Genomic DNA, 21,678 nt, shown 5'->3' on the forward strand with positions numbered 1-21,678 from the left:
GGGCCTGGCCCAGTGCCTGCTGACGTTGGTCCCCTCCCCACAACCTCACCCCTCCCCAGACCTTGCCCTCTGACCCCCGAGAGCAGCCTGTTCCCTCCACCCACCAAGGGCTTTTAATCAGCTCCCCCAGGACTGAGCCAAGGCCAGCAGCTGGGACTGGAAGGGGAGGGTCTGTCCTCAGGGTCCCAGCCATGCCTTGCCCAGCTATCCCCAGGAGGCTTCTTCACCAGTCTGCCCAGAGGTCTGACCCCGTGGCAGCCCCTGAGGAGGCTCTAAACCTGAAGCCCTAACCATGACCTTCCCCAGCTCACACACCCTCCAGGGACAACAAATCATCTTTTCCACTGAACTCCTTTATTCATTCAACGAACACTCCCAGCACCCCCTCTGTGCCCACCCTGCCCTCAGGGAGCCTGCAGGCTGAAGGAGAAAGAGCTGGACATAGACAAAGAGCTAGTATCAGGGCTGGGCTGGAGGAGTTTAAGAGACCAAGGAAGACTGCATGGAGGTGATCACTGGGGTTTTGAAGAATGAATAAGAGTTTTCTGGGTAGACCAAAGTCACAGAAAGGCCTTGCAGGCAGGTGAGGAGGAGCAGTGGAGACTTAACCTGGTCCTGCACAAAACACCTCAAAAGCCTCAGGTGGTAGGTTCTGCACAGCTGGGGGGGGGGAGGGGCGGGCAGGCAGCATGTTGTTCTCCCATTTTTCAGGAGGTGGAAATGAGGCCCAGAGAGGAGAAGCAACTTTCCTACAGTTGCACAACGTATGAGTGGCAGAACAGTGGGCTCTATCGCCTGAGTGCTTAACCTCTGTACTCTCAGTGCTCACTCTTGACATGCAGTTTCCTCTGCTGGAAATGCCCTTCTCTCCCTTAGCTGCCTCAAATGCTCTCACCAGGTGTCCCTGTGGCCCTGAGGGTCAAGACAAAAAGGGCTGCATGGGGTGGTGGCGGGAGGACAGAAGCCCAGGTCCCTCAGGTGCAGTCAGCAACACACTTGGGCCCCAGCCTCCTTGCCCCCTTACACCGACCCAGACAGACATACGGGCCCCTGAAAAAGCAAATTCCCAACTAAGTAAGGTGCTTTTCTTGGCTTCCTGCCCCAAATAGGAGATGGGGGAGCAGAAGCCTGGAGTCACGTGTTTAAAGCTGCTTTAATATCCCCATTAGAAATGAGACTGGAAACTTAGAGGCAGGTTGTTGGGGACCGGAAGACAGGAGGGGCTTAAATTTGGATCATCGCTTCTGTGCTGAGTGGGCTTGGGAGGCCCCGCCAACGATCTGTCTTGAATCTTTACAAGTTCCAAAGGTCGTAAGGCCCCCGTCGCTCCTCAGTCTGGGGGCATCTCCAAAATGCAGTGTCATTTGCTCTATGGGGGTCTCTGTGAAGCAAGGGCCATTCATGAAGCCTTTAAGGTTCAGAGAGGGTTGCTCCCTGCCCTAAGTCACAAAGCCAGGCAGTGTAGACTGGACCCCAGAGATGTGTGTATAGGAGATCTAAAAAGAACAGGGCGTGGGGTTCGCCCTTGGTACAAGCCAGGAAGCCGAGATCTCATGCCCCTGGTCACTACCCCCTGCTTGCACTCCACAGCGAGTCCAGCTGGGGGCCCAGGGTGCTGAAGGATGGCCGGTCCTTTGGGCTGGGGGCCCAGCACAGCTTCATGAGCTCGTGAACCTGGAAGGGAAGGCAAAGGGGTCACATCCAAGCAGTAAGAAGGTGAGTCCCATCTGCAGTTTTAAAACATAAATGAGACTCCATCCTTCCCCTGTTCTAAACTCTCCTATGGCTCCCTACGGCTCTTGGAACAAAATCCCAACCTCCTCTGCTGCCCTCCCAACATCATGTCCCTCCATCCTCTTCTCACTGGTAACACTGCGGCCATACTTGCCTCTGTCTCACTGTTACTTAAACACATCAAATATATTCCTACCCCAGGGCCTTTGCACCTGCTGTCCCGCCACTGAGAATGACCTCTTCTACCTCTCTTCTCCTTCTCCTTCAGGCCCCACCTCAGGTGTTACCCCCTCTGAGAAGTCCCTCCCATCACCGTCTGTCACCTCCCCCTGTTCATCCCCTTCAAGACATTTATTGTCACTGGAAAGTTCTTTTGAGGCCCTGTGTTTGCTGGTTACAAGGAGGATGGGATAGTATCTGTTCCGGCCCCTACTGGGACCCCGGCACCCAGCAGAGTCTGGTACACAGTTGCTACTCAATAAATATTTGTAGATTTGATGGATTCATTTATGAATGACCAACATGAATTGTGACGTTGGTGAAGAATATTGAATATACCATGGACTGCCAAAAGAAAAAGGAACAAACAAATCTGTCTCAGAAGAAGTACAACCAGAATGCTCATTAGAAGCAAGGATGGTGAGACTGGGTCTTACGTGCTTTAGATATGTTATCAGGAGGGATCAGTCCCTAGAAAGGGACATCATGCTTAGTAAAGTAGAGGGTCATCAAAAAAGAGGAAGACTTTCAACGAGACAGACTACACGGTGGCTGCAACAACGCGCTCAAGCATAGCAACAATTGCGAGAATGGCACAGGACGAGGCAGTGTTTCGTTCTGTTGTGCATAGGGTTGCAACAACAACCACCACATGTCAGACACTTCCATCCAAGTTGTGAGTGTACACCATTGGTCACCACCATTTATTGAACACCAACTGTGTGCTGACTTAGAGCTGAGCACTTGACAATAGACATTAGCTGCTCTGACCCTTCTGCACCAATAAGGTGTTATTATTTCCATTTTGGAGATGGGTAAACTGAGACTCTGAAAGTGAGACTTGTACAGTGAACCAGCAGCAAAGTGGAGGCTAGAATCTCCTTCTGCCTCACACCCAAGAGACAGAAGCCCAAGGGGCCAGCTTGCTTGTGGGAGATCCCTGAGCCCATCTCGGAAACTGAGGCGGGCCCCGCGGTGCTCACCTCGGCTGGGCAGCCGGTGGGCGCCGGCAGCCTTTGGCCTTCCGCTAGCAGCTCCAGGAGGCAGCAGAGGACGGGGGCCTCTCGCTCACACCCCATCATCCGGAGGAACTCCTGGAGGGAGGAGGAGCACTCGCTATGGGGGAGGGCTCCTCTGTGATGGAGGCGGAGGGGGCTGCTCGTGGTTGCTGCGGGGAGCTCAGCCATGGTGCAGGGGTTCCTCCTAATTGGGGCCTACGATGCTGGGACGCGAGTGACCCTGAGCAAAGGGAAGCTAGAAACAGGCAGGATCGATTAGCAGGAGGGGTCGGGAGAGGAGGCTGGCAGCCAAGAGCCACTCACGGCGGAAGGGCTGCAGCTCCGGTCGCAGTAGGTGAAGAGCTCGTACAGGACTACCCCGAAGCTCCAGACGTCAGATTGGCGGGAGAAGACATTGTCCGAGAGGGACTCCGGGGCATACCTGAGGGAACAGAGAGGTTTAGCGTGCAAGGCAGGGCAGAGAATAGGAACGGGGCAGCCTTGGACTGGGAGAGCTGGTCAGTGAGGTCAGTCCCGGTCCGGGGGCGGGGGGGGGTCTCAGTTTCCTTGGCTGTGGGATGGGAAGATTCTCCAATCCTGTGGGAGAGGAGCGGGCGGGCCCAGGGTTGTGGAGGCGAGGCCGCTGGATTGGCAGAGCCAGGACCGGGTAGGGGGTAGGTGGCGGGCCAGAGCTGGAGTAATGAGGGGGCCTGGACACAGCTGAAGGGCGGGGCCAGAGCGATGTGTAGGAGGGGCGGGGCCAGGGCTGGGGGGGAGGAGTAGGGCGGGGCGAAAACAGGGCTGGGGGTGGGGCTTCGGAAGGAGGCGGGGCCAAGGCTGTGGGAGGAAAAGATTGGCTCCAGGGCTGTAGGGATAAGGAGGCGGGGACATGACTGTAGATGTGATGGGCAGGGCCGTGGCGGTGGTTGGGACAGGTGGGCAGGGGGGAGTCAGGGCTGGGGGTGGGGCTTAGGGAGGAGTGGTGAGACCCCGGCAGCCCAGAGGCTGGCCACTGTCGGGTAGGGTCCCCACCAGAAGATAGGGCTCTGGCCTGGCTCGCGGACCACGTAATAGTCCTTGTCCAGCGGCAGCAGCTTGGCGAGGCCGAAGTCAGCGATCTTGACATGGGCTTCGCTCTCCACTAGGATATTTCGGGCGGCCAGGTCGCGGTGCACGCAGCGGCGGGACCCTAGGTACTCCATGCCCTGAGGACGCCGGGGTGGGGGACAGGTGGGGCGCACCCCAGGATGAGCCGGCGGTGACCCAAGCCTGACTTGGGATCCGACCCCAGCCCTCACCCAGCCCTGACCCGTCAACTTCCCGTCCTGATCCCAAGCTCTAATTCCAGGTGGAACACCCAAACACGACCTGAACCTCAAACTTCCACCCTCAGCCTTAACCACATGTCACGCAGACCCCTACTCAGGCCGAGCGGGCTGATCCCCCACAGGTTCTGGGCGCCCCACCACCTCACCACACCTTGCAAATCTGGGAGGCATACAGGAGCAGGCGGCCGGCGTCGAGGCGGGCGCGGTACCTCTGCAGGTAGTCGCGCAGGCAGCCACTGGGCAGGTACTCCATGACCAGGCGCAGGCTCTGGCGGCCTGGGGTGGAACAGGGTCACCTCGGGGCCCATCCCTGTCTCCTGCCCCTTCATACTCCCCTTCACATTGGGACCTGGGTACCCTCCTGGCCTCAGTGTTGCTGTCTGTTAAATGCGGATGGCGACAATGATATTTATGGCTAATATCTCTTGAGCACCTTCAACACATGCATTGATTCACTTAAACCTCATGATGATCCATTTTTCAGGTGGGGAAACTGAGGCTCAAAGCAGTTAAATAGTCTGCCCAAGCTAGTAAGGGGTGGAGGAGGGATTCCAACTGGCATCCCTGATGGAGTTCCCAGTCCATTGAGGATGAGCGATTTGAAGGGCACCACCCAGTCTCAGTTTGCCCATCTGGGACGTGGCTCACCGGGGCCATAGCTGACACCGCGGTACTTGACGATGAAGTCACTATGAAGCGCTTTAAGGATCTGGATTTCCCTCTGGAAGTCCCTCTGCTGGTCTGGCCCGCTGTGCTGCAGCTGCTTCACGGCCACCAGGGCGCCTGTGTTGTCGCCCAGTGGGTCGTAGCGGCACAGCTCAACACTGCCAAAGTTGCCCTGAGAGAATGCACAGCTGGTGTCCGCATGCCTGGGGCCCTGCCCCAATCACCCTAGAGGTCCTGCCACCCTGGGATAGCCCCGCCCACCCATCCCTGCCCCGTCACCTTGCCCAGCTGCGAGATGTACTTGAGATGTCTCTCCTCGAAGATCGTGGGGTCCTGGCAGGCGTACAGCTGGACACCATTCCACAGTCCGTCGCGGGGCGCCAGGGCACCAGGTGTGGGGTCTGAGAGGAGCTCGTAATCTGGGGGCATGGGTAGGGGGTGAGCAGCACATCCTGCCCCAGACAGGGCTCCTGACCTGGCCTGCTGTGTGACTTCCACCTGCACACTCACCCTCACCCTCTCTGTGCCACTGCAAGCCAAAGGGCAACTTTGTGCAACCTGCTTGTGCAGTGTACAACCTGTACAACTGTCTATGCCTATAGAGCTAGAGAAGAACAAAGACACTCCATTTGCCAGCCTCCACTGCGGTGAGTCATGGTCACACGACTAAGCATGGGCTGATAGGTGCCCTTGCTGGCCCTGCGCACCCTGTGGGCCCCTGAAGTGATTAGGTTGTTGAGGCACCTGAAGTGATTAGGCTGTTGAGGTCTCGGATGACGGCGCGGAAGGAGGGCCTGTGTTTGGGCTCATAGGCCATGCACTGCTGGATCAGCAGGGCCAGCTCCATCCACTTCGGGGCTGGCAGCTGCTGTTGGTCCTCATAGAACTGGAGTTTCTGGGGGCAGGAGATGAGGCTGATCATACCTGGTGCCAGACCCACCCAACCTGCCCAAGCAGGACCTCAGTTTACCCTTCTGTCAAATGGGGGCTCTCTAGGCCAATGCCAGGTGGGGGACTCTGACCTTGGCAGGATCCAGGGCGCTGATGGGCATGGGGACCCCGCTGAACACCTCCCAGACTGTGGCACCAAAGCCCCACTTGTCTGCCTCCAAGCCGAGCATCCGGGCCTCCTGGAGACACTCGGGGGCCACCCAGGGGATCCTGTCAGTGAGCACTGAGAGTGGAGGGGGTGGTCAGGGCTCCACCTCCTCACCCCACCAGGCTCTGCCCACCGCTGCCCCTGGCACTTACTCTCCAGACTTAGCACTGTGGGGCTGACCCCAGGGTCACTCAGCTTGATGAAGGGCGGGCTTCCTTCAGCCCCCTCCCGAGCGAGGAGCACCTTCCGTGCTGAGACATTGCCATGGGGGAGGCCTTTGTCCTCCTATGTGGATTGGACATAAGAGAGTGCCAAGGAGGGTTTGATGAATGAATATTCTGCCTGGCAAACTCCTATACATACTTCAAAGCCCACCTGGTACTGCTCAGACCATGCTCCAGCATCCTCCCTAGACTCCCAGCAAACTGTCTGGCCCCCTGTAGTCCAGCCCCTATGCTGGACTGATTGTGTCCCTTCCTTTCTCAAACATCCCCCTGTGGCTCCCCATTGTCTTCAGGACAAAGTCAAAGTTCTTCAGCCTGGCATTTAAGGCCTTTCAGATTCAAAACCTGCCTACTCTTTCCATAAGCTTCCCCCTCTTCAATACCCCCTGCCCTGGTCTCCTGTCAAATGAGCGGCCTGATGGGTCCCAGGACATGAAACACATCTTCTAGCCTGCAGGCATTTGCCCAGGCTGTTCTCTCAGCCTGACATGCACTCCTTCCTTTCTCCACTTGGTGATCTCCTACTCAGTCTTGAAGGCCCCAGCTCCAATATCCCCTCTACTACTCCCCCCAAATTTAGGCTCCACAGATGACCAGCTTCTTGTGCTCCCACACCTTTCAGCCTGTACACATGCTTGCCTCAGCCTAAAATGCCTTCCCCTGGCATCCTCAAGAAACTCCTATCTATACTTCAGAGCCCACCCCTAATGTCCCCTCCACCCAGAGGAAGGCTTCTCTGTGAGTGGACACTCACCAGGTAGTTGAGTGCATAGGCCAGCTGCTTGACCACTTGCAGCTTCCAGCTGGCTGGTACCAGGTGGCCACGCTTTCGCAGGTATGTGTCTAGTGCCCCCAGAAGCACAAATTCTTGCACCATGATGCCTGGCGGTGGCAGGGAGGGTGGGGGTGGAAGGCTGGACTGGGCTTGGGTTCAGCATACTCTGTCACCACCCCAAGCTCAGGGGTCTCTTGAACTTCAGCTCTGATTCTTCCCACCAGCATTTCCATCTTAATCCCTATCCCCCTTCTGCCTTCCACCTCTCTAAAATATCTGCCTGAAATGCCTGCAAGGTGCCGAGCTCTCTTTCTACCTCAATTCCAGCCCCTTTCATGGGCTGGACCCTATGCCTAGAACACCCTCCTTCCTAAATCCTACTTATCCTTGCCTTCCCACCTTAGAACCTCACTACCGTCTAACCAACTCCTACACATCCTTCAAAGCTCACCTGGTACCACTCAGACCATGCCCCAGCATCCTCCCTAGACTTCCAGCATCCTGTTTGGTCCTCTGTAGTCTAGCCCCCACGCTGTCCTGACCGCCTACCAGGCACACCCAGAAGCTGTGCCAAACTTGATGATGAGTCAGTGGCTTCATCTGACGTCTGGCAATTCCCCAAGCTGCCCTCATTACGCACTGATCATTTATCACACACCCCCAGTCTGTCACATTCCACGCTAACCCCTCTCCCCCCACCCCCGGCCCCGTTTGTCTTGTCCCCATTTCCTGCCATATCCTGGGCTCTCACTAAATAGCACCTGAACCAAACTGATGAAGAAACCGAGGCTTGGAGAATGGATGCATAGCAAAGGCAAGATTGGAATTCAGGTCTGTCTGACCTGAGACACCTCTGGGGATGGGTATTAGTGGGAGCTGGAGCCACTGCCCGAGGAGGAATGAGTGACATTCACTGGTGGCCACAGGCTCCATCCAGGGCAGGCTTAATGTATTGGTGGAGCTGCCTGTATGGGTTCAGTGGGGAGTGGTGGCGAGGAGCAGCCCTGGGCTTGGGTGGGGCCGGGAGGCGGGGTAGGGCGGTCTCTCACTGTCTCCAGCCATGCAAACACCGTGAAGCAACACGAGATGCTGATATGACACCTGGCTCATCAAGCTTGCTGCTTCCAGAAATGACTGTGGGGAGCAGAGAGAGAGAAGACACATGGGCTCCTCCACCCCAGTATCCCAAACTTGGCTGCCTACAAACCTGCCTCAGGACAGAACCTGGCCACAGCTTCCTTTGGCCCCTGGGGCCTATTATTTGTGCTCCCAACGCCCTTTCTCATGACCTTCTGTTGAGGGATGGAAGTTCCCCCTGCATAACCCGTTGCTGTCAAGACGATTCTGATTCAGCGACCTATAGGACAGAGTAGAACTGCCCTATAGGGTTTCCAAGAAGCAGCTGGCGAATTTGAACTGCCAGCCTTCTGGTTAGCAGCCGAGCTCCTAACCACTGTACCACCAGGGCTCCTTCCCCCTGTGTAGGGGCTTTTAAAATTGAGTAGTCTGGTATATCTAAGATGGTCAAGTCAGGTTGCGGGCCCAACTCCATTTTGTGACTTCTGCTTTTGTCTTAGCACCCTCCAGTTAAACTCTTTAGGGCATCTGACATAATTAAAAGATGGGTGCTTTTGGGCCTGAACTTAACCTCCATTTTGAAGACTTCTCTACTCTTTGTCATCATATATATACGTATACAAATATTTTAAGGTTATGGTTATGCCTTAAACTGTAGCTAACCTTTAGAAGCAGCTTGTTTCACATAACTGTATTGTGTTTAGGTAATCAGGCCCACTGAAACACTTGAAACTTATTCTTTCAGAAAACAATAGAAGATTGATGAACATGCCCTATTTCTAAGACTCCAAAGGTCTTAACCATCAGGGCTCGCTGATCTTGCGATTATCTTAGCAAGATTTATATTTTTTGATTCTTTAAACTATTTGTCTCTGTAACCGAATTAAGGTATCTAAGGAAATATTTGTCTTTGTAACCAAGTTAAAAAAAAAAAAGACTATTGTCAGTTTGTTCCCGGAGAAACCACATAGTAGCCAGCCTATCAACTAAACGCACATGAAATCTTTGAAGAAATCACAGAAGATGATATCCCCACTTCCAGATTTCACACTCTCAACCACCTTACCTCACTAAGCACCAATCAGAATACTGCCCCTTAAAGTTCCCGGGGTTTCCTGTATAAATAGGACTATGAGACTCCAGCACAGTAGGCCATGCTGAATTTTACTTTGTGAGACACAGTGCCTCCCCAGCTCCAGCTGTCTTTCCTTTCAATAAATCTCTCTTGATGTTATTTTAAATAGAACATGCATCATTACTCTAGGACACCCCAATAGTCTACCTTGAGTCTCTCACACAGAAGTGGGAGATTCAGGGTCCAGACTCTGCAGATGTCTCCACCCACATCTCCCCCCTCATATCCCTCCCTAGCTCCTCTCCAGCCTACTGGGCCTCCTTGCTGTTCCTTAAACTTGTCAGGCTTATTCCTGCCCCAGAGCCTTTGCACTGGCTGTTCCCTCTCCCTGGTGCACTTTCTGTGTGCTTCTAAATTAATTCCACGATTCTTCCATATTGCATGATTTGGAGATGCCCTGGCTATACTTTGTTGTTTTAAGTGCCTGTGTTTTTAAGCTTCTCTAAGCCCCTGACTGTGGCCCCAAAGGCCCCCCTTCCATCCTCCTCACCTCCATGCAGTTCTTATGCTTGGCATCCATCACCTTGAGCAGCACCTCAGTCTCCCAGACCTCCCCATCCACAGTCTCGTGGCGATGACCCCGGTAAATCTTGGTGAAGGACCCATGGCCCAGATTCTCATGCTGGAGGGAGAGGGGGGTGCAGGAGGAGCCTCTGAGAGGGTTCCCACAGGTTCCCAGCCCCCAGCTTCTGGCCTGAACAAGGCATAGGCACTGGTCTGATTTTACAGATGGAGAAATTGAGGCACAGAGAGGTTACATAATGTGCCTGAGGCCACACAGCAGAGATAAGTGTAGACCTGGGTCTCAGGACCAGAGGTGTCACCAGGGGGGATGCAGGGGGTGCAGACCACCCTGGGTGACACTGTCAGAAGGAGTGACACCAAAATGACTGTCTGTAAAATTTTTGTGCAGTGTTTCCACAGAAATTTATTATTATTTATAAAAATACCCCAGTAGTGAGTTATAACAACAAAAACATTTTTTGTAAGCCCAGCTTACATGTATCAATATACCTACAAGGCTAAAACTCTATGCTAATTTACTTTTTGAACCTTCTAATGTGCTATGGGGGCGGGGTGACACTATGAGTTACCGCACTGGGTGACACCAACCCTGCACTGGGTGACACCAACCCTAGTGACGCAACTGAACTTGAGGCCCCAGACTATGAGGTCATGCCCCCCACCCCTACTTCCCAGGATCCCTTACCCACTCCAGGCTGTCAGAGGGGATCTTGTGAAATGTCATCTGGCTCAGCTGGCATTGGAATTGGGGTTGAATGGAGGATGACGTGGGCTGGCTGCAGCCTCCTCGGACCACAATCAGGTTGGACTTTTCTATGGAAGCAGGGGGTGGGAAGGACCAGAGGTCAGAGGTGAAAGATCCCCAAAGGCTACTACCTATATTAATTTAGGAGTTCCTCCCAGAAGTTGACTCTGAGCTGAGGACCCAGGGGTACATGGTTTATTTGGAAGATGACCCTAGAAACCCTGGTGGGGTCTGGGGAAGTGAGACAGGGAGGAAAGGAGCCCCACGGGGGCAACAGTAAGCAGATGACTCTGTGACAACTGGGACTCATTTGTGGTATACTTTGGAGAACTCACATCTTGGAGTTGTCCTATCCAAGGAGTTTGAGTGTGAAATTCACCCAGAAGAAGAGGCAAGAGATGGAGAGAGACTAAACTCTATTAACATCACTAAGATCCAGCTGCACCTGGATCCAACTGTGACTGAAGGAAGCCCTCAATCTCGTATCCCAATAAATCACTTTTTTTTCCTAAACTCCCTTGACCTGCAGTTTCTGTCACTTGCCACACAGCTGTGACAAAGGAAGTCAGGGCCCCAAACCTCTCAGCTCTGGGAAGGGAATGGGCTCACCTTTGGGTCTGGGGGGGCAGCAGGAGGTAAGGTTCAGCGCAACCCCATCTACATTCAGCCCACCATCCCTACAGGCTGCCACAAGCTCTCGAAGGCTGCTGTGGGACCGGCCAAGGCCAGCCAGGGAGAAGGTTCCAGTGGGGTCTCGCCGGATGAGGCAGCCCTTGTAATCGGGACCGAGGGGTGTCTGCAGAAGGGAGTGGTCCCTGAGTGAGAATGGCCATCACCCTCCCCTTCTTCCCCAAGCATCATAAGCTCATTCCAGTCTCCAGGCTTTTGTGTGTTCTGTTGCCTCCACTGAGAATGCTGTTCCCTCCCCTTCTTCACTAGGCAATTATGGACCCATCTTTCAGGTCTCAACTCAAAGGTCACCCACTCCAGGAAGCCCTCTGTGCCATCCTGGCCCCTAGAGGGTGGGCCCCACTCTGAGCCAAGCAACCTCACAGGGTAGGCAAGGGAGACCAGAGGGACAAACCTGGACGCAGACGGTGAGGAGGAAGCTGTCAAAGTCTTGGGGGCTGCGGCGGAGAATATAGGAGCCAGGGAGGGAGCCCCCCATCTTGAGCTTGTCAGTGGCAAAATCCAGTCTGTGGGGACAGGTGGGTGGGAAGTAGAAGGGGGGGATCAAGGATAAGAGACAGAGACAGAGAAAGGAAGCCAGACCTGGGTTCAAATTCAGATCACTCTGGGGCCCTGAACCCTCCCCAGCTAACGACCCCCCCCTTCCATAAAAGGAGACAAAAATCACGGCCTCCGCCTGGGGATTGAAAAACTTGAGGCAGCTGAAGCCAGGTGCCCTGTCTGTCCCAGAAATGGCTCTGGCACCCAGGGGTCAGACAGCGGAGCAGCGCTGGGTCAGGGAATGAGTGACCTCAGCCTCACGGAGCGCCAACTATGCACCAGGCACAGTTCCAAGAGCCTAGCTTCTTGTCCAGGGCTCCTGGGACGAGCCCGGGAGGCGAGGACAAAGGCGCTGAGAAGGGGAGTGGTTCGCGGTGGCAGGGACCAGGATCCAGATGGATCCAGCAGCGGAGAGGGGCCGGGCCCTTACGTGATGGGGCCGTGGCACTGCTCGGCTGCCTCCTCCAGCAGCCGCGGGGGCGCCACCTCCTTGCAGAAGAAGTGTCGGGAGTCGGTGGTCAGCCGGAAGTAGCCGTCAACGAGCGCCACAAACGACAGCGCCTCGGGCAGCCCCGGGAACTCGGCCTCCTGCGCGGGAACCGCATTAGGGCCCGCCGTGGCTAGAGGGGGTCGGTCCCGCGGCCTCGACTCCAGGAGAAGGCAGGAGGGGTGGGGGTCCCGCACCCACCAGGATCTGGTTGTCCGTCCTGGTGATGGTGACTAGACGGTGCTCCCCCGCCGGGCCCACGCGCAGGGCCTGCTTGATGCTGATGTCTACAATTTCGGGAAAGTCGCAGAAGGGCTGGAGGGCCTAGCAAGGGAGGGAGAGAGCTGAGCCCCCGATCTCTCTTGAAAACCTGAACCCCACCCCGCCCTGGAGCCTTACCCCTCTCAGCCCCGCCTCTTTCCGTCGCGCGCCTTCCATAAGTCCTATCCCGTGGCCCTGATCCTCTCATTCCCTTATCCCTCCCAGCCGGCCCCGCTCACTCCCCACCTCTCTCTCAATCCTACCCCTGCCAAGCCCCCAGGTCCTTCTCTCTGCCTGTCCTCTCCCTGAGTCCCTTTCCCCTCTAAACTCCACCTCCTCACAAGTCCCACTCCTCAGATCCTGCGCCCACCTCTGAATCCCACAGACCCCTGAGAGACGACCCCCTGAGCCCCTGCCCTATCCCAAGTTACGGCCACCTCTCCCAACCCCACCCATCCAAGCCCGTTTTTTCCAGAAGCCAGCTCCTTTCTAAGCCCCGCCCCTCTTAGCCCCGCCCCCTCTGAGGCTCCCTGAGCCCCTCCCATGCTTGGTTGCACCCCAAAAATCAAAAAAACGCAAACGTGTTGCCGTCGCGTCGATTTCGACTCATAGTGACCCTATAGACAGAATAGAACTGGCTCGTAGGGTTTCCAAGGAGCAGCTGGTAGATTTGAACTGCCAGCCTTTTGGATAGCAGCCCAACTCTTAACCACTGCTCCAACCTACCCCCTATTAACCCAGCCAGGAAACCCTGGTGGCATCGTGGTTAAGAGCTACTCTGCTAACCAAAGGGTCGGCAGTTCGCATCCGCCAGGGCTGCTTGGAAATTCTATAAGGCAGTTCTACTCTGTCCTATAGGGTCGCTATGAGTCGGAATGGACTAGACTGCAACTGGTTATTAACCCAGCCAGGAGCCTCGCCTCTTCTTAGCACCCACCTCTCTTGCCCGCCCCCAGCCCCGCCCACCCAAAGCTCCTCTCCGTCTGTCTCTGGGCTCTCAGCCCTTTCAGTTTTTCAACCTCACCCTCTCGCTTAGCCCCACCCCTCACTCTGCCCCGCCCACTCATCCAGGCCCCTCCTCCTTCTTGGCCCTCCCTACCTGAGCCCTGCCCATTCAATCAGTCCCCTCCCTCTCAGCCCCGCCCCTTTTCGTTTCCTCCCCACTCGGTCCCACCCTCTCTGTTACTGAGCCCCTCTGTTAGTCCCGCCCCGCGCCGCGCCCCACCTCGTGGTCTCCAGGGCTCCAGGCGATGCCGCTGTCTCCAGCCACACTGAGCAGCCCCTTCGGGTCCTGGCCCTGGCCACCGGAGGCCCCTGGGAGGCCGACGCGGAAGGTCTCGGTGGCCCTGGCTGGGTCCAGCCTCTGCAGGTCCATGATGTACTTGGCCATGAGCGATTGCCGGTCGGCTTGACAGGCAGCCACACGGCGCAGGGCCAGAAGTACCGTCCTCCGGATGCGCTTCCGCGTCACGAAGCTCAGGCCTTGGATCAGATCGCGCAGGCCAGGTGGCAGGCAGGTCTTGTAGCTGCGCCGGGGAGAAGGCCTCGGTGTGTGTGTAGGTCATCCCCTCAGGGATGGAGGGTACGCTCGTAAACACAGGCCTTGTAGCTGAGGGGCCCCCGTTGGGGAGGCTCAGTGGGGGAACACAGAGACCCAAAGCGACACAGAGATATGCGTGGGGGCAGTGGCCACTGGGATGGACAGAAGCACACATAGGGCTTTAAACTGTAGGAAGCAAGGCCTCAGTCCAGCCCATGCCTCCGTGAACTACACAGACACACCTGCAGTCTTGCCGGTGAGGAGCCACATAGGGGCCATTGGAGAAGCCCAGAGTGGTACTCACATCTGTCTGGGCCCTCACCTGACTTTCTTCAGCAGCTTTTCTGGCCGGTGGGCCTGCTCCTTGGCCATTCGCGTCAGGTCTAGCACAGCCAAGCTGAGGCACTCGCCTTGCTCCTTGAGACTGAGCCCCACAGGGAGGTGCCCACTCACCAAGTCGCTGCGATGCTGGATGCCGACCACAGGGAAGGTCAGCTGAGGCTGCTCAACCAGGACTCCTGGTGTGGCCCTGCTGACCCCCAACCCTAAGCTGCCACTGAGAGGGTCAGCTGAGGCCACACAACCATGAGCTCTGATGTTGGCCTACTGACCCCCAACCCAGGGCTGATTCCCAACCCTCGGTTGCCACAAAAAGGGTCAGTTGAGACCACCCAAGCACGAACTCTGGTGTGGCCCTGCTGATGCTAACTCAGGACTGACCCCCACCCCAGGGCTATCCCAAACCCTGGGCTGACCCCAAATCCTAGGCTACCAAGGGGAAGAGACCATCCAACCATGAGCCCTGGCGTTGCTCTGTTGACCCCTCAACCCAGGGCTTTCTTCCAGCCCAGGGCTCACCCCCAGCCCTGGGTTGATCCCCAACCCTGGGCTGAGCCTCAACTCTGGGCTGAGCCCCAACCCTGGGCTTCACAGGAAGGTTCAGCAGAGGCCACCCAACCGCGAGCCTATGTGGCCTTGCTGACCTCCGACCCAGGGCTGAGCCCCCAACCCTAGGTTGTCATGGGGAGGGTCAGCCAAGGCCACCCAACTGCGAGCCTCAATGTTGCCCTGATGATCCCAACCCTGGGCCTAACCGCCACAGACCCTCACCTGTGCGAAGAGGTGCTCCAGGACTGGCAGGTCAAGGATGGCACTGGCCAAGTCCTTGCGTAGCCCAAAGCGGTGGCATTTTTCCAGCCCAAACCAGTTGGGGAAGTAAAAGCTGCAGACAGAGGGAGAGGCCTGGAGTAGGGGAGGGTGTCCTGGCCTCAGCATGGGTGGGAGTATAGTCGGGATTATGGAGGCCTTCTGGAGCCTAGGCTGTGCCATTAACTTTGTGACCTTAGGCAAGCGACCCACCCTCTCTGGCCTCAGTTTCCTCATCTGTGAAGTAGGCTGAATGATCATGCCCACCCTGGAGGCACCAGGAAGTACAGGGAGATAATAAATTTGTAGGATTGCTGTTGTTTTAAACTCTCGTCCCCTAAGCCCCCTGCAAAAGCCTTCTGGCCTGTGTTTCATTTTAGTCCACACCTGGGGGAGAAGGGGGTGCATTTCCTACCGAAGCCTGTAGACCAAGACTTGGGTGCCTGCATCCTCCACAGAGAACACGTGACTTGGGGGGAACCAGCAGGAGAGGTCCTCGGTGGCCAGGGCAAAGAGAGAATGGTACACGGGCAAGATTCCTGCAGGGACAGCCCTGTCAGCTCCTTTCTGAATTGCCCCATTTGTCCCCCTGCATGGCTGCTAGGGTCATCCCCACGCAGTCCCACAGGACTCTTCCAATCCCACCATGTCCCACCCCAGTTCACACACACTCTGGGGCTCCCCGTTGCCCTCAGGAGAGAAGCCACTCATTCAGCCTGTTTTTCATGCCTCCCCGTCCCTCTCCCCAGGTCATCTACCCCCTTCCTCTCTACACTTTCTTCAAGGGATGACCAGCTGTTGACTTCTTGTGCCATCACACTTCTGAGGCTTTGCACATCCCGTTCCTTCTGCCTTGAATACCCACCCTGTGTATCCTCCTCCCATAAAACCAAACCTGTTACTGTCAAGTTGATTCTGACTCATAGTGACCCTATAGGACAGAGTAGAGCCGCCCCACAGGGTTTCCAAGGCTGTTAATCTTTACAGAAGCAGACTGCCATATCTTTCTCCTGTGGAGTTGCTGGTGGGTTCAAACTGCTGATCTTTCAGTTAGCAAGCAAACACTTAACCACTGTGCCACCAGGGCTCTTCCTTCTCCCTTACCAAACTCCTATTCATCCCTCAAAACCCCAGCTCCAAGCTGTCTCCTGCAGCTTCCCATCATCCCCCTCCCCACATCCCTGGCCTTCCCTCTGGCACAGCCCACTTACCGCTGGCCTTGGCAGCCCGCACACACAATTCCTCAGCCGAGTGGTCCCCAAAAGAGAAGGAGAGTCGCTGAGGGGGGCCTGGACCTCTAGGAGGGAGTAGCACATGCAGGGCACCAGCCTCTGAGGACGAGAGGCTGCAGGAGCGCTGAGAGATCAGGGGTGTCTCCTCGCTTGGAGGTGCCATGAATGCAGCCTGCCTGGGGCACAGGGAGAGGCAGCCCCTCAGTGCCAGCCGGGAGACCACAACCCATCCATGGGCAGAGAGGACAGGGTTTATTTGCAGATGAGGGTAAGCAGGTGAGCAGAAATGCTGCAGGGTGGGGGTAGGGGTGGAGCCAAGGTGGGGGTGTGGCTGGAGAGGGAGGGAGTGACAGAGACACACATGGAAAGAAAGAGGCAGAAAGACAGAGGTGGAGAGAGACAAAGAATCAAAGTGTAGGGGAGAGGTGGAGCTGAGTGTGCAAGGGGCCATAACCCCCACATGAAGGCTGAACTGGGGGCTAGAGGGCATTCTGCACCCAGGTTTCTATGAACATGCCCCCAACGTACTTGTTGATGCCTGGGGCAGACATCATCAATCCACCTGCAGCTTCTACTCCCCACAGCCCAACCTGTGCCCCAGGCAGGCATGAAAAATCAATTATAAATATACAGATCTGCCCAGACAGGAAGCAGATAGTTGCTGGCTTGGTGTACCTATGTGTGCATGGGGTGGGGGGGAGATCTGGGGACAGGGGCAGCTGTTACTCCCTGTGGATCTGGGAGGCTCAAGCACATCTGGAACTAGAGGCTCCTGGGCCTAGTATAATGCCTGCCCCGGGGGCTGGGGCTGGGGGAGGTTCCAGTCTGTGGACTCAGCCAATGACAGTTTCTGTGTCTGTCTCTCTGTCTCTTCACCATCTCTGTCTCATTCTCTGTTCCATTTACCGACCCCCCCATTTAACCCTCCAAGCATCTTCCTTCTCTCCCCTCCTCAGTCCCCCATGGCTAAAAGCCCACTGTGGGTGAATACAAGAGAAAACCACTTCCATCCCCAGGCCCCCAACTCCTCCTAACCTCCAGGTTTCTCAGCCTGGGGGGTGGGGAGGCCTCAAAGCTCGGGTCCCCATTAGGTAGGGTGAGGGGCTGGGCTTCAAGCCCAGTGAGAAAAGGGGGGAAGGTGGACAAGATTCACTGGAACTGACCAGCATGAGGCTCCAAAGAGAATCTGCATAAAAATCTACTTTCCACAACGAGACCCCAAAAATGAAAAACAAAACCCTTTGCCATCAAGTTGATTCTGAGTGATAGTAACCCTATAGGTCAAAACAGAACTGCCCTATAGGGTTTCCCGGGCTGTAATCTTTATGGAAGCAGATTGCCACACCTTTCTACCATGGAGCAGCTGGTGGGTTTGAACTGCCAACTTTTCAGTTAGCAGCCGAGTGTTTAACCACTGTATCACCAGGGCTCCAACAAGACCCCAGGGGTTTTAACACCCAGAATATTCACCCGGTGCTGGGGGCAGGTGAAGACCCCAGACTCCAGGTTCAAATCTCCGCCCCACCACATCCCATAGGGTTTTCTCTGGTGGTGTTGGGAAAGAATACTGAATATACCATGGACTCCCAGAAGAACAAAGCAATCTTAGTAGAAATATAGCCAGAATGCTCCTTAGAAGCAAGAATAGTGAGAATTCAACTCGCTTACTTTGGATGCATCATTAGGCAAGACTGATCAATAGAAAAGGACATCATGGTTGGTAAAGTAGAGGGTCAGTGAAAACAAGGGAAAAACTCAATGAGATGAACTGACGCAATGGCCACAAAAATGGATTCAAACCAATGATCGCTGGGATGACATAGGACCGGGCAATGCTTTGTTCTATTGTACGTGGGTCTGCCGGGAATCAGAGCCGACTTGATGGCAAATAACACCACCACCATATCCCTCCCATGTGACCCCGCCCTCTGGGCCTCAGCTTCCTTGGCTGTGAAATGGGGCTGACGCCCCCAGCCCCGGTGAGGTGGTTCGCTGAGCCCAGCCCTGGCCCAAAGTGTCAACTGTTTAATAGCATTAACTCCTATTGTCCTTGGTCATGTGCCCAGCAAGCCCTGGACAAATGCCAGCTAAACGTGCCAGGGAAGACCCCGAGAATGGAGAACTTTACAGAAGGGGCGTCCCTAGCATCCAGACCAGGAATCAGAACAGCCCCAGAAACCCTGAGAGTCCCCTGTCATCCCCACAGCAGCGACCACTGTCCTGATTCTACCAAGGAAGTGGGTTCTGCCCCTGTCTGCACTTCGCGTCAGTGGAATCCCGCTGCATGTCCTCTTCGTCTCTCTTTCAATGGCATAAAATTAAAGCCCACCTAAGCATTTTTTTTTCTTTTAAGCATAGGCATCTTAGCACTGTTCCACAGTAAGGAATTCAAGGAACTAAATTTGTAGCAAATTCAGTGGCAGTTTTAAAGTGAAGCTGCTATGCTAAATTTCTGGGCATTCTCAATGCTTGTATGTGGAATACGTGCAGAGGAAAAAGGAAAGCACTGTACTTTATTAGCACCAGGGGCCCTGGTGGCACAGTGGTTAAGCACTCGGCTGCTAAGCAAAAGGTTGACAGTTCAAACCCACCAGCCACTCCGTAGGAGAAAGACGTGGCAGCCTGCTTCTGTAATGATTTACAGCCTCAGAAACCCTATGGGCCGTTTCTCCTCTATCCTGTGTGGTCACTATGAGTCAGAATTGACTCCGAGGGCTACTGCTTTATTAGCACTGTATTGTAAGTAGAAAACGCAATGCCTTAAATAAAACTGTGCATAAAATAGTCATCACAAAAAAAACCCTTCCTTTTTATAATTATCAGTGTGATTGCTGTTATTGTTAATTGCTGTTGAGTCAGTTCCAACTCGCGGCAACTCCATGTGTGCAGGGTAGAACTGTTCCATAGAGTCTTCAAGGTTGTGACCTTTCAGAAGCAAATTGCTAGGCCTGTCTTCCTAGGAGGAAACCCTGGTGGCAGAGTGGTTAAGTGCTACGGCTGCTAACCAAAGGGTCGGAAGTTCAAATCAGCCAGGCGCTCCTTGGAAACTCTATGGGGCAGTTCTACTCTGTCCTATAGGATAGGGTTGCTATGAGTCGGAACGGCACTGGGTTTGGTTTTTATCTTCCTAGGAGCCTCTGGGTGGGTTTGAATCAACAACATTTTGGCTAGTAATGGAGTGCTCAACCACTTGTGTCACCCAGGGACCCCAAAGGATAAAAACAGAAATCTTAAATTAATGTGACTTTTTAAAGATTGAAAGGAAAAAGTCACAGGTAGCGGTAGGACCCTGAAGACACCCCTACTTTACCACTCAAAGTCTGGCATCCCGGGACCCATCAGAACTGGACAAAGGGGACAACAGTCCCGTTGCTTGTTCTGACTGTGACCCAGGGTCTGGGAGGTCCAGGGCTGGGAGCTGCCTCTTAGAGGCTATCACACTCGAGACAACTCATCCAGGGCCCACAGACTGGGAATTCGGGGCCTGAAGTTATGCAGGGCAAAGCTGCTGCCCAGAGAGGCGAGAATTGCTGGCAACCACCCAGCAGTAACGGCACATGTCTGCCTGGGAGTTGCCCCTGGAGGCCTGGGGAGAGGGCTCCCTTTGTCTCTGCAACACCCTTCACCACTACCATCCCCAGCCCCTACCATCCACCCCCAGTGCCTTGCCAGAGCCAGGCGGGAGGCATTTACCTGGCAGGTGACGACCCTCACCCTCGTAGACTCTGGAGTCAGGCAGTGGCAGGAGGAAAGTCCCACCCAGCTCCTTCCTGTGTGGGCCCCTCAGCTTCCTGAGCTGCTGTCACTTACTGAAAGTCAGGGTTGTGTGGGAGATGGGGGCGGGGGAGGCAAGAGGGCTTGATCAGGGAGGGGCAGAATGTTCCGGAAGCCTCTGCAGCTTCACTCCTGCTTGGACAGGCTTCAGGAAACTCTGACCCCTGAGGCAAGCCTGGACAGTATAGAGAGGAGCCCTGGGCACATGGAGGTCTCAGCAGGGCCCAGAACTGCTTGCTGTGGGGCCCTGGTGATGCCCTGGCCATTTAGGCTTCAGTTTACTCATCTGTGGCATGTGTGGGTTGGGTACCCAGTAGAAATAATTTTGCACCTTTAGCTGGATTTGCCCAGGAAGGAGGAGGGGAAGTTGCCCCAGATAAAGGTCAAGTTCTCTTCCGAGACTCTGAATGGATCAGAAAGTGTATAGAGTCCAGAGTTCGCTAGTGGTTACCAGGGGTGAGGGTAAAGTCCCTGGGTGGCCCAAATGGTGAACATGCTTGGCCTCTGACCAAAAGGTTGGAGGTTTGAATCCACCCAGAGGTGCTTCCGAAGAAAGGCTTGGTAACTGGTAAAGGGGCAGGCTGGAGGGATGGGGAAAAGCAGACAATGTTTAGGGAGCTTCTGCTAAGGGGGATGATATAATTTGGGAGGGCATAATGACGATGGTTGAATAACATGATAAACATAATGAATGCCACTAAACTGTGTATGTGAAGATTGGTGAAATGTCAAATGTTTTGTTACATATACGTTTGTCGTTGTTAGGTGCTGTCGAGTAGATTTCTAACTCACAGCAACCCCATGTGACAGAGTAGAAATACCCCATAGGGTTTTGTTTTTTTTTTAATTGCACTTTAGATGAAGGTTTACATAATAAACTAGTTTCTCATCAAACGGTTAGTACACACATTGTTTTATGACATTGGTTAACAACCCCATGACATGTCAGCACTCTCCCTCCTCAACCTTGAATTCCCCATTACCAGTTTTCCTGTCCCCTCCTGCCTTCTAGTCCTTGCCCCAGGGCTGGTGTGCCCCTTTAGTCTCATTTTGTTTTATGGGCCTGCCCGATCTTTGGCTGAAGGGTGAACCTCAGGCGTGACCTCATTACTGAGCCGAAAGTGTGTCTGGGGGCCATACTTTTTGAGCTGAAAGGGTGTCTGGGGGCCATACTCTCAGGTTTCTCCAGTCTCTGTCAGGCCAGCAAGTCTGGTCTTCCTTTTTGAGTTAGAATTTTGTTCTATATTTTTCTCTAGCTCTGTCCGGGACCCTCTGTTGTGATCCCCATAGGGTTTTTTTAGGCTGTAATCTTCATGGAAGCAGATGGCCAGATCTTCTCTCACAGGGCTGTCGGGTGGGTTTGAACTACCAGCCTTTCAGTTAGCAGACTAGCACTTATTTATTTATCACACACACACACACAAAAGAAAGACTCTGGGAGCAATAATGACACCTGTGTCAGCTTCCTAGGGCTGCCATAACA

At 54.8% G+C, this 21,678-nt stretch overlaps 1 protein-coding gene across 4 annotated transcripts; it reads right to left on the minus strand.

Annotated features, from left to right (window-relative positions):
• Positions 1 to 171: 171 nt before the first annotated feature.
• Positions 172 to 20,223, minus strand: JAK3 (Janus kinase 3). Of its 4 annotated transcripts, none has more exons than XM_049877384.1 (24): positions 20,115 to 20,223; positions 16,401 to 16,597; positions 15,605 to 15,728; positions 15,154 to 15,265; positions 14,366 to 14,511; positions 13,729 to 14,029; positions 12,444 to 12,566; positions 12,186 to 12,343; positions 11,610 to 11,721; positions 11,135 to 11,321; positions 10,466 to 10,593; positions 9,746 to 9,877; positions 8,093 to 8,177; positions 7,023 to 7,150; positions 6,197 to 6,329; positions 5,968 to 6,119; positions 5,690 to 5,840; positions 5,225 to 5,364; positions 4,928 to 5,117; positions 4,431 to 4,555; positions 3,984 to 4,156; positions 3,276 to 3,393; positions 2,937 to 3,047; positions 172 to 1,674 (listed from the first exon to the last, which is right to left on the minus strand). In XM_049877384.1, the coding sequence occupies exons 2-24, from the start codon at positions 16,582 to 16,584 to the stop codon at positions 1,567 to 1,569; spliced, it is 3,321 nt and encodes a 1,106-aa protein (XP_049733341.1). In that variant the 5' UTR covers positions 16,585 to 16,597; positions 20,115 to 20,223; the 3' UTR covers positions 172 to 1,566. The 4 variants fall into 4 exon arrangements, 3 of the variants coding, with proteins under 3 accessions (XP_049733341.1, XP_049733342.1, XP_049733343.1); XM_049877385.1 differs by having other exon boundaries at positions 16,401 to 16,593; positions 20,115 to 20,218; XR_007516494.1 differs by lacking the exon at positions 172 to 1,674 and having other exon boundaries at positions 2,958 to 3,047; positions 4,016 to 4,156.
• Between the last annotated feature and the right edge of the window lie 1,455 nt (positions 20,224 to 21,678).

Source organism: Elephas maximus, chromosome 3 (assembly GCF_024166365.1).
Source record: "Elephas maximus indicus isolate mEleMax1 chromosome 3, mEleMax1 primary haplotype, whole genome shotgun sequence".
Taxonomy (NCBI): Eukaryota; Metazoa; Chordata; class Mammalia; order Proboscidea; family Elephantidae; genus Elephas; species Elephas maximus.